The sequence below is a fragment of the Prionailurus viverrinus genome, chromosome B4, assembly GCF_022837055.1.
Source record: "Prionailurus viverrinus isolate Anna chromosome B4, UM_Priviv_1.0, whole genome shotgun sequence".
Classification (NCBI taxonomy): domain Eukaryota; kingdom Metazoa; phylum Chordata; class Mammalia; order Carnivora; family Felidae; genus Prionailurus; species Prionailurus viverrinus.
Genome location: NC_062567.1, coordinates 78842868 through 78857194, shown reverse-complemented (window position 1 = coordinate 78857194; position 14327 = coordinate 78842868). Strand labels below are relative to the sequence as shown.

General features: G+C 35.1%; 2 protein-coding genes across 2 annotated transcripts; both read right to left on the bottom strand.

The window, feature by feature from the left end:
- Positions 1-5434: 5434 nt before the first annotated feature.
- LOC125170084 (olfactory receptor 6C3-like) lies at positions 5435-12706 on the bottom strand. Its single transcript, XM_047866247.1, has 2 exons — positions 12629-12706; positions 5435-6418 (listed from the first exon to the last, which is right to left on the bottom strand). The coding sequence occupies exon 2, from the start codon at positions 6371-6373 to the stop codon at positions 5435-5437; it is 939 nt and encodes a 312-aa protein (XP_047722203.1). The 5' UTR covers positions 6374-6418; positions 12629-12706.
- LOC125170083 (olfactory receptor 6C1-like) lies at positions 11747-12694 on the bottom strand. The gene has a single exon (XM_047866246.1). The coding sequence runs from the start codon at positions 12692-12694 to the stop codon at positions 11747-11749; it is 948 nt and encodes a 315-aa protein (XP_047722202.1).
- Positions 12707-14327: the final 1621 nt, after the last annotated feature.

Here is a 14327-nt window from a genome sequence, read left to right as displayed (position 1 = left end):
TAGAACGATTACCACAATCAATTTTAGAGAATTTGTATACCTATAAAGAAACTCCATACCCATTATCAGTCATCTCCATTCTTCTCAGTCCAGTCAGCCATAGGTGATCACTGTCTAATTTCTGTTTCTAAAGATGCATATATTCTTTTTTTTTTTTTTTGTAGTTTTAAGTTTTTAAATTCCAGTTCGTTAACATGTGATGAATCACTAAATTCTACTCCTGATGGTGATATTAGACTATATGTTAACCAATTGGAATGTAGAGTCACTCTTAAAGTGTAACAATACTTTCTGCTTCACAGAGGATGGCGTTTTTCTAGAAACTGATTTGAATCTGCCTTGGATGAAAGTTTGTGATTCCTCATGATGATTCAAGTCAGGCTTCCATAATAAAACATTATGATTATTGTGGTTGCTGCTGCTGTTGTTAATGAGTAAGAATCACCTCAGTGGGCTGGCCATTTTAATTCTGTCCTAGACTTCTATGTTGAATCTCCTAAAACAAAGCAAATTTTGGTGGATGGTCATTTTCATTGCCACTCTACACATGCTTCAATATTGTGTAATAACTTGCTCTCATCATTTGAAGACTGAAAGGAGACATTAGTGGCGATATTTAAGGGATGCTTTAATAACAACATCTCCCACTTTAATCATTAACCCCTCTTCCTCTGTTCCTTGTTTTTTAAAAAAAAATTTTTTTTTCAACGTTTATTTATTTTGGGGACAGAGAGAGACAGAGCATGAACGGGGGAGGGGCAGAGAGAGAGGGAGACACAGAATCGGAAACAGGCTCCAGTCTCTGAGCCATCAGCCCAGAGCCTGACGCGGGGCTCGAACTCCCGGACCGCGAGATCGTGACCTGGTTGAAGTCGGACGCTTGACCGACTGTGCCACCCAGGCGCCCCTGTTCCTTGTTTTTAAAAAAGGAAAAGGTCATTGTATTTGTTTCAACTCTTGGTGTCTTAGGGAATAGAGTTTAGAGGCTAATGAGTAGCTTGAGCATGATGAATGCTTTCCAAACTATCTGCATCATCAGTCTATTGATTGTAAACTTCATATTAAGGAATGTATGGCATTTCAGTGTTTTGTTATAGGTTAACTTTGAACCATGAATTCAGTAGTCACATGAGAATCTAGTGGAACTTTCCTATCTATCTAAGGTGGCGTAGCAAACCCAGAATTTCTGATGGATGCACTCATTTCAAAGTTCAGCACAATGCAGTCTTATGTCTCTTCTTTCTTGGATATGTGCCAAGAAAATCCATCCAAACATAAGTTCCCAAGTTTATCTTAAAATAAGCTGTCCAAAACAGGTAAAAATTTTCAATATGTAATATGCCTTTTCCTTTTGGGTTTGTACCTGCTTACCATCTCCTGGGTAATACTAGATTCTGATACATATTATAGGCCAGAAAATGGTCTAGGAGTGGTGAATGTACACATAGAAAAAATTTGAAGCTAACTCCTTCCGGTGAGGTAATCATAGAGGTTCTAAGTGATGCATGGTCACCTTCATGAAGTTGAGGAAGACGGTTCCTTCTGTTGACAAGGGAGTCTTGGTGGTACTTTCACATTCAGGAATGGAGAGTTATCTGAATCCACAGAGATGCCTTCATTCCAGTGATCAGCTCCCAATTGATTGATTTTTCCCAATCAATGCCCTAGCATACACATAAGACATGTGGAGAGGCTGTGAATTAAATCAACTTGATAATTAAGGGAATCTGTAGGATTTAATATTAGCTGTGTCATCTCTACAGTTATGAGATACTTGAAACATTAACATTACATTTCCATTCTTTAAGCTGTCTGATGAATTTGGAAGCAGCCAGCTCCTGCATCAATCCTCCTACCAATCTTATTCATCCTTGCTTTTAGTAGGCATTTTAGGTGAGCTCTTGCTAATGTGTCAGTGTGGACTACCAGTGTCTCATTGTTTAATAGAATCATTGCTGATTTCAGACCCAACCAGATTAATAAATTGATTTCAGATTCTTACTGCTTTGAGAGTATGTTACCTGGATATGCTTGCGCTCTATACATCCAGTGCAGTTAGTTGCAGACCGCAGAATTTATTGTAACTCGTTAAAAATGAATCTGTTTACAATAGAGTAATATATGGCTTAAGGAATTATTGAAGAGACCTGGAGGCAGATTTTAGCCTGGAAACCTCAAAACTTTTTCACAATATTGAGTCTTCACAGGGTCTGCTCCTCTGTGATCTAGAACTATTGCTACAAAGTTGGGTCATTTGACTCTGCTATGATCTGTATCAGCACTGTAGATGCTTAACTACAATAAATTTAAAATTTGTATCTTTTATGAATATTCCTGATTGGCAGAACTAAAATTACATTGAAAATCCTAGCTTCGAGGAGAATTGAAAATGTAATTTTTGCAGTCCTTGCATAGACATAGATATGTTTGACAGAATGTGGAAAATCAAAACATGTAAGTTCATTAAAATGTTTCACAGTGGGGATATTCAAATGAGAAGTCTAAATTATTACAGCAATAAATCAAGTAAACATTATTGGAATCCCTAACTTACAGATGGGGGAGTACCACACAATGCACTGTGGAAGGACACTTATCCTGCAGACACTGTTGTGATGCCTAAAGCCAAATTACTTTTGAGAAAATTGCATGTGCTATGGGACATTTAATTAAATTGACATTATTGAAGATAACAGTAACAGTTTTAACAATTAGACACTTGGAAGGTAACAGGCATGTTTGTAATTCTTTTGTAAACCTTGTCTAAGTAAATATTTACAGCTACCACATGATGAAATTCCTATTATCCTCCCTAATTTTTATATTAGGAAACTGACTCATTGAGAGCTTAGCTAATATTTCCAAGTTCGCACAAGTGGAATTGTATTTCTGGGGACTATATAGAATGAATGATAGAGTAGATGAACTGCTACGATGACCTTAAATATCTGCCTCAAGAAGCCACTGATATATACTAAGTAAATGATGTTGTTGAGTACCATTGTTATATTTCAACTATATGAAAACATCTCAAGTTAAAAATGTGATAGCCATGGGAGTCATAGGGTTCTATCTTGTATCTTAATGAATAAAAGATAGGATTTTGCCCTAAATATGTCCACAGTGGAGATCCTAGGAGGTAGTCTTATAAAGAAAAGATAGGTCCTGTCTGTTGAGTAAGGCATTTAATAGGTGATGATATTATTTTAAGGGTTATAGCAATTTCTATGGGTCTGGAAAACAAGGAGTCCTAGAAAACCCAGACAGAGCTTATTCAAATAAGATATCAGAGCAGAAGAATGAGAATTTCAAGGCAGGAGATATCAATAGTTTAGATAGGAAGTAGGCATTTTGACACTTTCATCCATTTGTTGATTTGTTAAATTATAACAAATGTTTGAGTAAATGACTACACTACAATACGCCCTTCAGTAGGCAATAATGAACAAGTATTCCTTTTGCTAGAAAAATTCTCATAGTCTGTTAATATAGTCAAGAAAAATGAAATTCTAGTATATTGTGAAAACTTCTAACCATATTGATAAGCATACTGTACAGGGAGGCTCATGTGATTGCATATGACTGTAAATTATTACAATATACATCCAATTTTATAGATGGCAATAAAAAGGCAATGTGAACATGAGAATTTTAGCACTGGAGATCTACCCTCAGAGAGAGATGTAAGGCATGATGAACACTGCAAAGTTCTGATATTTAAGAATACAAAGGTTTACTCTGACTCAATTCAGAATGATGGAGAATGACTAAATAATATCGATGAATGAGATAATAAATCGTCAGTCACATAATTTATGATTCTGTCTGTGGTTGTTGATGGGGATAACTCAGTGCTCAAACAAAAATGACAAGAGCCTTGCTAATGAGATACTACATTCATTATCATACAGTTATATGTTATATCTGAGATTACCAATGGAAAAGTTTGGCGTCTGAGTTTCTTTGGTTAAAGCAATTTTCTGGTTTTAGGTGTAGGGATCTAACTTTAATTCCAAGAGGTGCTTGTCTTCTGAATTGTTAATTTCTGAGCGATGTTATTTTGGAGAGAAATCCCCATAAGCCAAGTGTGGCATTTTGGTGGACTAATTTGGTACTCTTGTGAAAGTAAGTACTTTTGTGAAAGAAATAGCATCCTATTTTTAAATTGTAAGTTTTCTTGTAATGTTTATATTGTAAACTATCTCTCTTCCCCCAGGAATTGGTACAATGGCTTAATTGGGGGGCATAGCTTTGATCTGAATCCTCGCTCTAATGTATATTGGCCATATATATTATTTATTTACCATGAATTTCTATGTTTCATTCTTTAAAAGGAGGAGAAAAACATACCCAATTGAGGGGATTGTTAAAGTCTTAGAGAGGTAGATTAAATGTTGAACATAGTTTAAAATATATAATATTTACATGAGGGAAGTATTTTTTAATTTCTGGAGGTATGTGATCTACCTAACGAAAAATACCTCTGACTAAAAAAGAATAGTAATTAAAATTGCTTTTAATGTTTATTTTGAGAGAGAGAGAGAGAGAGAGAGAGACAGACAGACAGACAGACAGACAGAGGTTGAGCGGGGGTGGGGCAGACAGAGAGGGAGACACAGAATCTGAAGCAGGCTGTAGAGTCAGCACAGAGCCCGACACCGGGCTTCATTTTCCAATGCTATTAATGCCTTCAGTTACTGGAGAACTTATGAACTGCAAGATCCAAAGGTGCATGCTTAACTGGCTGAACCACCCAGGCATCCCCGAAAAGAATAGTAATTAAAAGTACCTCATAAAGTTGTTGTCAGGATTAGATGTTTCAAAACAAAGAAAACAATAGATCTGGAGTGTAGGAATTGCTGGAAAATTTTATGTTATCTTCTACCCCTGTCTCTCTTGCTTCTCCCCTTCCTCATTAGCATCTTAATTATTATCAGTAGTTAAAGATTTTTAACATGTATGAGTTTCTAATCTTTTAAAACCTTTAAATAAATATTTTATTCCCAATCCCCTGATGATTATGTTTAATTGATTTCATGGAAGTGACAAATAGAATCAAACTTTTCTAATGACATTCATTTCTATTAGTAAGAATGAAAAGTTCAGAAATCTGCATGTACTCTTACACACTTACCATCAACCTAAAGCCCATGTCTCTTCAAAATCAAACCACTCCCATTCAAAATCATAATCATCAACCCAATTTTATTACTTCATTCAAATACATTTGAATAAAACTTTTGAATGTACAGAAAATTCTGAAACAATATTCACATTATCAAATTTATTGAGTTCCATGATTGGGAAATTGTAATAGGGGGATGGAAAAAAAGGGGAAAACACATAACTCGAGTAAAGGAAAGGGAGTTTTGAGAAAGTGTGAATAACAGAAAGCATTTCCAAGCACTTCATTCTTGTAATGCTACTAATGCCTTCAATTACTGGAGAAAAACATAACCTTTTGGACAGTATCCTTAAAGGCTTGCTTTACTTGCTGGTTCCTCAGGGTATATATAAATGGATTCATCATAGGAGCCACAGAGGTATTCAGAATAGCTACTCCTTTGGTCAATGATGCCTTCTGTTTTGCGGAAGGGTTGGCATACATGAATATGCAGCTTCCATAAGAGATGGAAATGACAATCATGTGAGAGGAACACGTAGAAAATGCCTTTTTTCTCTGACTGGTGGAAGGCAGTTTCAGAATTGTTCTCATGATGAACATGTAGGATAGAATTATTAATGCCAAAGTGAAAAGCAGTATGACTATTGCAGAGTAAAAGCCAATCACTTCTAGGAGCCATGTGTCTGAGCAAGATAACTGCAAGAGGGGAAAATAGTCACAAACAAAGTGATTGATGACATTGGAGCCACAGTAATCTAACTGGAGAAAAAGAATAATTGGTGGGAAGATATTTAAGAATCCTGCCAGCCAAGCACAAAAGACAAGTAAAATGCAGACTCTTTTGTTCATGATGGTTGCATAATGTAGGGGTTTACAGATGGCTACATAGCGATCATAGGACATGGCAGTTAGAAGATAAAACTCAGTTATACCCATGAAGATGAGGAAAAACAACTGAGCAGTGCAATTATTGTATGAAATTGTTTTGTTTCTGGTGATAATTGTGCCCAGAAATCTAGGAATACAGACAGTTGTAAAGGATATTTCTAATACAGAGAAGTTCCTGAGGAAGAAATACATAGGGGTCTGTAGATGGGAATCCACCAAGGTGAGAGTGATGATGGTCAGATTTCCAGTGACGCTTAATATATATGTGATAATTAAAAAGAGAAAAATCACAGTCTGGAGCTCTGGGTCATCAGATAGCCCTAGAAGAATGAATTCTTTGGGTACTGTGTGATTTTTCATCGCCGATCATTTTTGCCCACTTTCGAACAGAGACTGTATGTTCCCCTATAGAAAATAAAAGAGTTAAAAGAAGATTGAGGATAGAACATAAAATCTTAAGATATCCATGATGATGAATAATCTATGAAAGCCAAAAACACATGTTCCCCTTCAGCAACTCTGTCCAATTTCTATTGGACCTTACATTCAAGTAATAACATGATCTGAAGTTAAAGATTGATCTTTTATTGTTGAGTATATACAATCACAGGCCATGGATTATAAAAAATGTCTTTTGGTAACATTTAAGCAGAAACTATTTCTTCTAATGTTTTAAGATTAAGCTTGTAACAATTCTCTTTTTTATAAAAACATAAAAATATTCTAATGATTTTTCCTTTACCTCAATATTATAAAAACTAGTCTGGATTATGGATAATCTAAATATAGGGTTTGAAATCTTATAGGAGTCATTTAGGCTGCCCTCACATTCTATATTTTGAAGCTACATAGTTGAGGGAACTTTCACAAGATTAAACAACTTGTCACTATAGTAATCATCTCACTTAGAACATACATGTTTATCCATGGGAATGTTTTGTTCACATTCTCTCATAAATCACTTTTTTAATAAAATTTTTTTAAATGTTTACTTTTAAGAGAGAGAGAGAGACAGACAGAACGCCCAAGTGGGGAGGGGCAGAGAGAGAGGGAGACAGAGAATCTGAAGCAGGCTCCAGGCTCTGAGCTGTCAGCACAGAGCACAACATGGGGCTAGGACGCAGAAGCTGTGAGATTATGACCTGAGTCAAAGTGGGAGACAACTGACTGAGCCACTCAGGCGCCTCATCTCGTAAATTACTTTCTTAAGGGTTTGATTGATGTTATCTCTCTCTTATCATTTGTTTCCTTTTCTGATAAAAGGCCAAACAGCCAAGAAGGTACCCTTCTATTCCTTCTATTACTAAAATAAGTAATATCCTGGAAATAGTTTAATTCATATAATGCCTAACATTTTTTTTTTTTTACAATATTATCATGGAAGATAAACATGTAGATAATCAAAATAACAGATACCCTTTCCAGTAGGGAATTTCAAAAAAATTTATTATCATTTTTTAATGTTTATTTTTTAGAGACAGAGTACGAGCAGAGGGGTGGGAAGGGGCAGAGAGAGAGGGAGACACAGAATCTGAGGCAGGCTCCAGGCTCTGAGCTGTCAGCACAGAGTCTGACGCAGGACTCTATCCAACTCATGGACTATGAGTTCATGACCTGAGCCCAAGATGGCTGCTTAACTGACTGAGCCACCCATGTGCCCTGGGAATTTTTTTAAAAACCCTACTTTTATAACAGAATATGATTTCAAGTTAGAAAGAAATGGACAATCCAAGATTTATTTCTGTGTTCCTCCTTTAACATTGTATTAATAGTCTCTTGGTAGTAAACAGTTATTTAATTTTTAATAATGAAAAGTTTACAAATCCCCAAACATATACAAATAATATTTTTTGAAGATATTGGTATAAAATGAAGACATATATATTGAATGAAAAATTTACTTACTCTGGTTCTTCTGGATGATTTAATCTCAAATTTTGTCATCTGATTTGCTTAAATATTTACATAATTTCAGAGCTGCTAAATTGAGTTAGCAAAAGACTTGGTTTCTATTGTGCTCTCAAAAGAAGTTTGTTGTTTTAGCTTTTTCAAGTTTTTAAGGATCATAATTCTCTTTGTTGATAGATTAATTATATGTGACTCACGATATCCTTCATTCCTGATACTATGAATTTCTGAAAACATTTTATTGTAGTACAACTCATTCTGGCTTTTCATCTCTTATCAAGCTCCATGTACTAATTCAGTTACACCTGGGTTGGCTAGTAAAGTACTCTCCCATTTGCCTCTTTTCATATAGTACAACACACTGATTTATTAAATCATTTTTCTTTCTATTCATGTAAACATTTGAAATCAATAATTTGTAATTCTGATTATACATCTATAAAATCTAAGTAGTATTTTCCCTAGATTCAGGGACTGCTATATTTTGCTGCAAATGCTTCTTTGAAAAATAGAAAATAAGGAATGTTCCTTTCAATGTTTGCCATACAAATGGAACTGGACCTATTTAACTATGTCTTTTTGTTGGCCCAGGGGAATTCATTAAGTAAACTGAGTGCCAAGGAGAAGAATCATTAAAGATACAGGTGAATCATTTTTATAAATTTGATTAAGAAGTATAAAAGCAAATTTATGAGGTAAATAGGCAAATACATAAACAGAGTGATAATGAGTGTGTGGGAGCTGGACTTGGAATTCACCCTTCTGATTATACAAGGAATTCACATTTTCTCCCAGAAACTCTGGACTTTTCCTCAGTAGAATTGGTGTCCTTATAGCCTTTGAATTCTGGCAACCCCGAGAAGAATTCTTTAGCAGAATGAAATGGTAGAAAATGCTGCTATGGATTTCTAGTGTGACTTGATTGCCTTCTGAAATGGACAACCAATTAAAGACATGAGAAGGTTTATTCCTGTATTGGCCCTTTGAATTTAGGGAAACCCTTCCCAAAGCTCCTGCTAATGTGGCTTTTAGTGCCTTTTGACTACTTTCTTTCATTATGTTATTTACTTCCATTAAGTCCTTGTTTATATTTGTGCATATGACATCTTTTCATTGTGAGAATATTTATGAACCAATAAAACAATCAGTCAGTTGAGACTCTTGATTTCGTCTGTATCCATGATCTCAGGGTAAAGAGATCTAAGCCCAGGCTCCATGATGAGCATAGAGCCTGCTTGGGATTCTCTCCTTCTACCCTTCTCCCCCGCTCATGCTCTATCTCTAAAATAAATTAAAAAAATTATTAAAGACTTTCTCTGAAAACCTTAACTGACATCATATTACTAAATAATTCCAGTGCATATTACTAATTAATTTCAGTGATACATTATCATCCTTTATAGGTAAGTCCCCTCCCACCTCTCAGGATGTCTGATTGGCCTCCTACTTACTGAGCACCACCATTTAATTGAGCTATTATTCTACAAATTAAATCTATAATCTCAGAAGTTTATCAATTGACAGATGATGTTGGATCTCATGTATTATTAGGTGTAGCCCAAATAGTTGTAAGAATTTTTCTATGAGAAAAACAAGGGTTTGCATCCATTAGAGCATCCATTGCTACCATTAGAAAGCTCATTAGGAAAACCTTAACTAGAAATGTTGTAACTGATTGCATGAAAAATCAAGGAAATAGATATTTACGTAGTTGTCAAGTGTCCTAATGTAAAATAAAAGAAAAAATGAGCACCAAATGCATTAGAAATATTCAGTTAATTATTTCTTTGTCATTCAAAGTTGTCTAGTTATGATGAAACACACATTTTATTTGAACATTGTTTTAAAAGCTAAATGTCATGTGCATTATTATATAAATAGTATGTGGTTCTGTTGGACAAAATATTTAGTCAGGGCTCTGATTGCTAGGACACTGGAGCCAGTCTACATTATTTAAACTTATTCATTATTCAAAAAATATTTATTGAATACCCACTACATGGCAGACACATGTTCTAAATGAGGAGGAATAGTGACTTCCAGTAAATGTTTAACAGCTGCCTCAGCGAGTGGAGGTGAGGAGCCCATTGGTAGAGTTTATCAATTTTTAAGATGTAAAGTCTCGCACCCTGGCAGGTGATGTGGCCTTTCTGAATGCAGAATTGAGGAGACACAAGCACAGTTGGCTGTTGGGAAGTGTATAGGCAGGTCCCAGCACAGCACTGCTGGAACACATCACTGTGTCTACAAAGTGGACAGAGATCCCTGCTTTCATGGGGTGAGGGGTATAAGACAGACAATAAACAATGGACATAATTGATTAGTACATTATATGGTCTTTTGTAAATTAATGTTTTGTAAAGGAAGAGGAAATTTAAAAACCTTGGAAGTGGGGAGCCACTAAATTTTAAATAGTGTCATTGGGGTGGGCCTTATTGAGGGGACATGTGGATGTCTGGCTTATCCCATGCAGATATCTGGCAGGGGAGTATGTCAGGGTTAAGAAACATTTAGTGTAAATGCAGTAAGGCCGTAGGAGGAAAATAATGTTCTTTGCAAAGAAAGATTTATTTGTTTCTTCTTTTCCAGTAGTTTTAAATGTATTTAGTATTCTTGTGCTAATGCCCTGGATAGAACCTCTAGTAGAGTAATGAATAAAAGCAGTGAGAGTGGGTATGTAACTTATTTTTGTTAAAATTACTTTTTTTTGTGTGTGTGTGTGAGCATGTGTGTGTGCATGAGAGAGAGAGAGAGAGAGAGAGAGAGAGAGAGAGAGAGAATCTCAAGCAGGCTCCACGCTCAGAGTGGAGCCCGATGTGGGGCTCAATCCCACAACCTAAATCAAGAGTTGCATGTTCAACTGACTGAGCCACCCAGGCACCCTTAAAATGATTTTTCTATTAACAAAGTATATTATGAAACAAATAAGATTTTGCATCTTTTGCACTTAAATGAATTGTATGTGTAAGCTTTCATATCAAAACAGCCACAAATGGTATGAGAAACTTATAACTTAACTGATTTTCAAAAAGAGCTGTTTAACATCAAGCGTTTAAATACACTACTGAAACACCGTATATGTACTCGATCTGTATCTAGGAATATTTATTTCTTTAGGCTTTTAAAAGAGCTGATATGGTGTATATGGTAATTATGGAGTTCCAAAAATAGGGGCTGCTTCAAGTTTTTCCTAAGTAAGTGTATATTTATAATTGTGTTTTCAATTAATTATGGCACAGAAAAGTTAAACTCAGTACTTGAGAAATACTTTTAGAGTTCTCAAAAAAATAATTGTTATTTTTTTAATTGCACTTTTTTTGCATAGTTACTAACCGTGCTATAAAATGGAGAGGATAGTCTCTGTAACATTCTAATAAGACTAAGTTATATTTATGATACTTACATAGTAAATTAAAAAGAATGTTACACGTGACAATATTTTCTGAATTCTTTGAAAGAGTGTTTCCTGGTAAAATCATAAAACAATTTTAACTCATTGATCTTGGGTCTCTCTTTGCATTTCTTTGATTTTCTTAGTATGATTTTGAAAGAATTGGTATTTAAAAATATTTATAAGAAATGAGGCCAGTCTCATGGTTACAGAGTGGGAAGACTAGCTCAAAGGAAGGGAAATGCATGAAAGATGGATTGGAATTTAAATAGAAAAAACATGTACATATATATGTCTCCTCAGTAAACTGCTGGTAATAAAAGTTTAATTAAGAAAAAATAACTCCAGTGAGGCTGTGTAGATATTAATAAACTTTGGAAGGGCCCTACTTTTGTTTAATTGCTCATCATATGCCTTTAATTATAATAACACTTTTATTTCTTCATTTTTTTTGAGAAAGATACAATCTTTTTTGCCCTGTCCATGAAGGCTCGCCTGACTTGCTGATTCCTTAGGCTGTAAATAAAAGGGTTCAGCATGGGGGCCACTGAGGTGTTTAGCACAGCAACTCCCTTGCTCAGAGACACTCTGTCTTTTGCTGATGGATTAATATACATGAAAATGCAGCTGCCATAGGAGATGGAGATGACGATCATGTGGGAAGAACAGGTGGAAAAGGCCTTTGTCCTCTGACTAGCAGAAGGAATCCTCAAAATTGTTCTGATGATATATATATAGGACAGAACTATTAATGCCAAAGTGAACATTAGAGTAAACACAGCGCAGGAAAAACCCACTATCTCTAGGAATTTTGTGTCTGAACAAGAAAGGTGTAGTAAGGGGAAATAATCACAGGTAAAATGGTCTATAACATTGGACTTACAGTAATCAAGTTGTATGAACAGCATAAGTGACGGGAATATGATTAAGAATGAAGCCAGCCATGAAGCGAAGACAAGGAGTATGCAGACTCTGTGATTCATGATGGTCATGTAATGCAGAGGTTTGCAGATGGCAATGTAACGGTCATAAGACATGGCGGCCAAAAGGTAAAATTCAGTGACTCCCAAGAGAATGAAAAAAAATAACTGAATCATACAATCATTAAAGGAAATGGTTTTATCTCCTGTAATCATAGTGCCCAGGAACTTGGGTATGCTGACAGTTGTGAATGAAACCTCTAATAAGGAGAAGTTTCTGAGGAAGAAATACATGGGGGTCTGGAGGTGGGAATCCAGCAGGGTAAGGGTGATAATGGTCAGGTTGCCAGTGATGCTGAGCATGTAGGTGATGAGCAGAGAGACAAAGATCACCACCTGAAGCTGTGGGTCATCTGACAATCCCAGGAGGATAAACTCTGTTATTTCTGTGTGGTTTCTCATATTTTTATTCTCTTGTATAATCTAGAGTAGAAAACACAAATAGAAGGATTAAAGAAAAGACGGTTACACAGATAGATAGTGCTGAAATTTGTCTCTGCCAAGAAACAAATTTAATTTAATATAGAGGTCTTTAAGACAACTTAATAAAAATAGATAAAATGTTTTAAAGTAAGGTTTTACTACATACCACACTCTGTGTTTTACATAGAATGATTTTTCTTAAAGTCCTTATTTCACAGATTGGAAACTGAATCTAAAAAGATTTTTAAAAATCTTGTCAAAATCGTATACCTGAATGAGAAAACAGGGATTTTAACCTAGGTTTTCCTGATAACTGGAATAGAAGTGCTACCTGTTGACTTTTTAAAAACACTTCCCTGAAGGGTTTTCTTCCCATCGAGAAACTCCTTGTCCTTTTTCCAACCCCAATAAATGTGACTCATTTCCTAATTTCTGTCACCTAATTCCCCGTGTTATTACTTACTAGTATAACGTAGAAAAGATGATGTGTTGGGAGAAAGGTCACTCAAATGTGAATGCACCAAAATTTGAAAGTCATTGAAGTTCAATTTTTAACAATGTGACAAAATTCCTAAGTTTTCACTCCGGTTCACATTCTTTTGCAGCCTCCAACTCCTCATCTGAAGCCAGAGGTAATGAATTCTTTGACATGATATCCTCAGATTTTAGAGAGTACAGAGTGGAGAGAAGGCAGGATAGAAATTTAGTAGGTTGGATCCACATAGTCACAGACTAAAGAAACCGAACTGTATGAATACTAAAATTATCGTTTACAGAACTTTCTTCCTTCAGAGTTTCTTCTATTTAAATGTTGTTAGTATTATCTCTCTATATATGAATTCTGCTTTCTATTCCATATTATACTGTTTATATTTTTCCTTTTATCTACATGAGCATTTATCTACATGAGCATTTCCTTTTATCTACATGAGTTATAGAAGCTTTATTTTGTCAATGCCTTGGAGTAATCTATGAAACAGCACATAAAACCTCCTTATTTTCTTTTCCTAAATAATAAATAATAATAATAGTAATAATAACAATGCATTTTAAAGTGAAGCTAAATTTTCTTCAGTAAATCAAACCAGGCTATTATCATATCCCGCATTGTGTTCATTGTCATTAAATAGTAAAGTATTCAATTCAGTGTCCTGAGAGAAGTTTTATAATAGAATAGTTTCAAGATATAGGATTGTTTATTTTTGGTATATAATGCATCATAATACTGTGAAATTTCTTCCTTGTTTTTTCTTATGTGCCTGAGTTCTCTTTCCACTCACTTTACTGTTTAGCAAAAAATATTGCTGTTGATAATTTAAGGCAAATTCCAACTGAGATGGATAGTGGTAATGCTACTAGGAAAGCATGTGAGATGCACAGGAAATGAACATTTCTTTTGCTATTTCTCAGGGACTGAAGAAAACAGGCTAAAGAGCACTTACAAGAGAAGCAAACATCACAATGACATATTTTGTAAACAAATGAATGGTGGTTCAAGTGTATGATGGACATTTCAATCGTAAAAGTCATTGTTCTCAATGAATAATCCTCTGTAATTAACAGCTGTGTGTACAGTCTTTGATCTATAAATTATTTCTGTGATATGTTTGGT

What these genes read in the sequence shown, in the direction of transcription:
- LOC125170083 (XM_047866246.1), bottom strand. Translation starts at nt 12,694, where the DNA reads ATGAGAAACCACACAGAAATAACAGAGTTTATCCTCCTGGGATTGTCA.
- LOC125170084 (XM_047866247.1), bottom strand. Translation starts at nt 6,373, where the DNA reads ATGAAAAATCACACAGTACCCAAAGAATTCATTCTTCTAGGGCTATCT.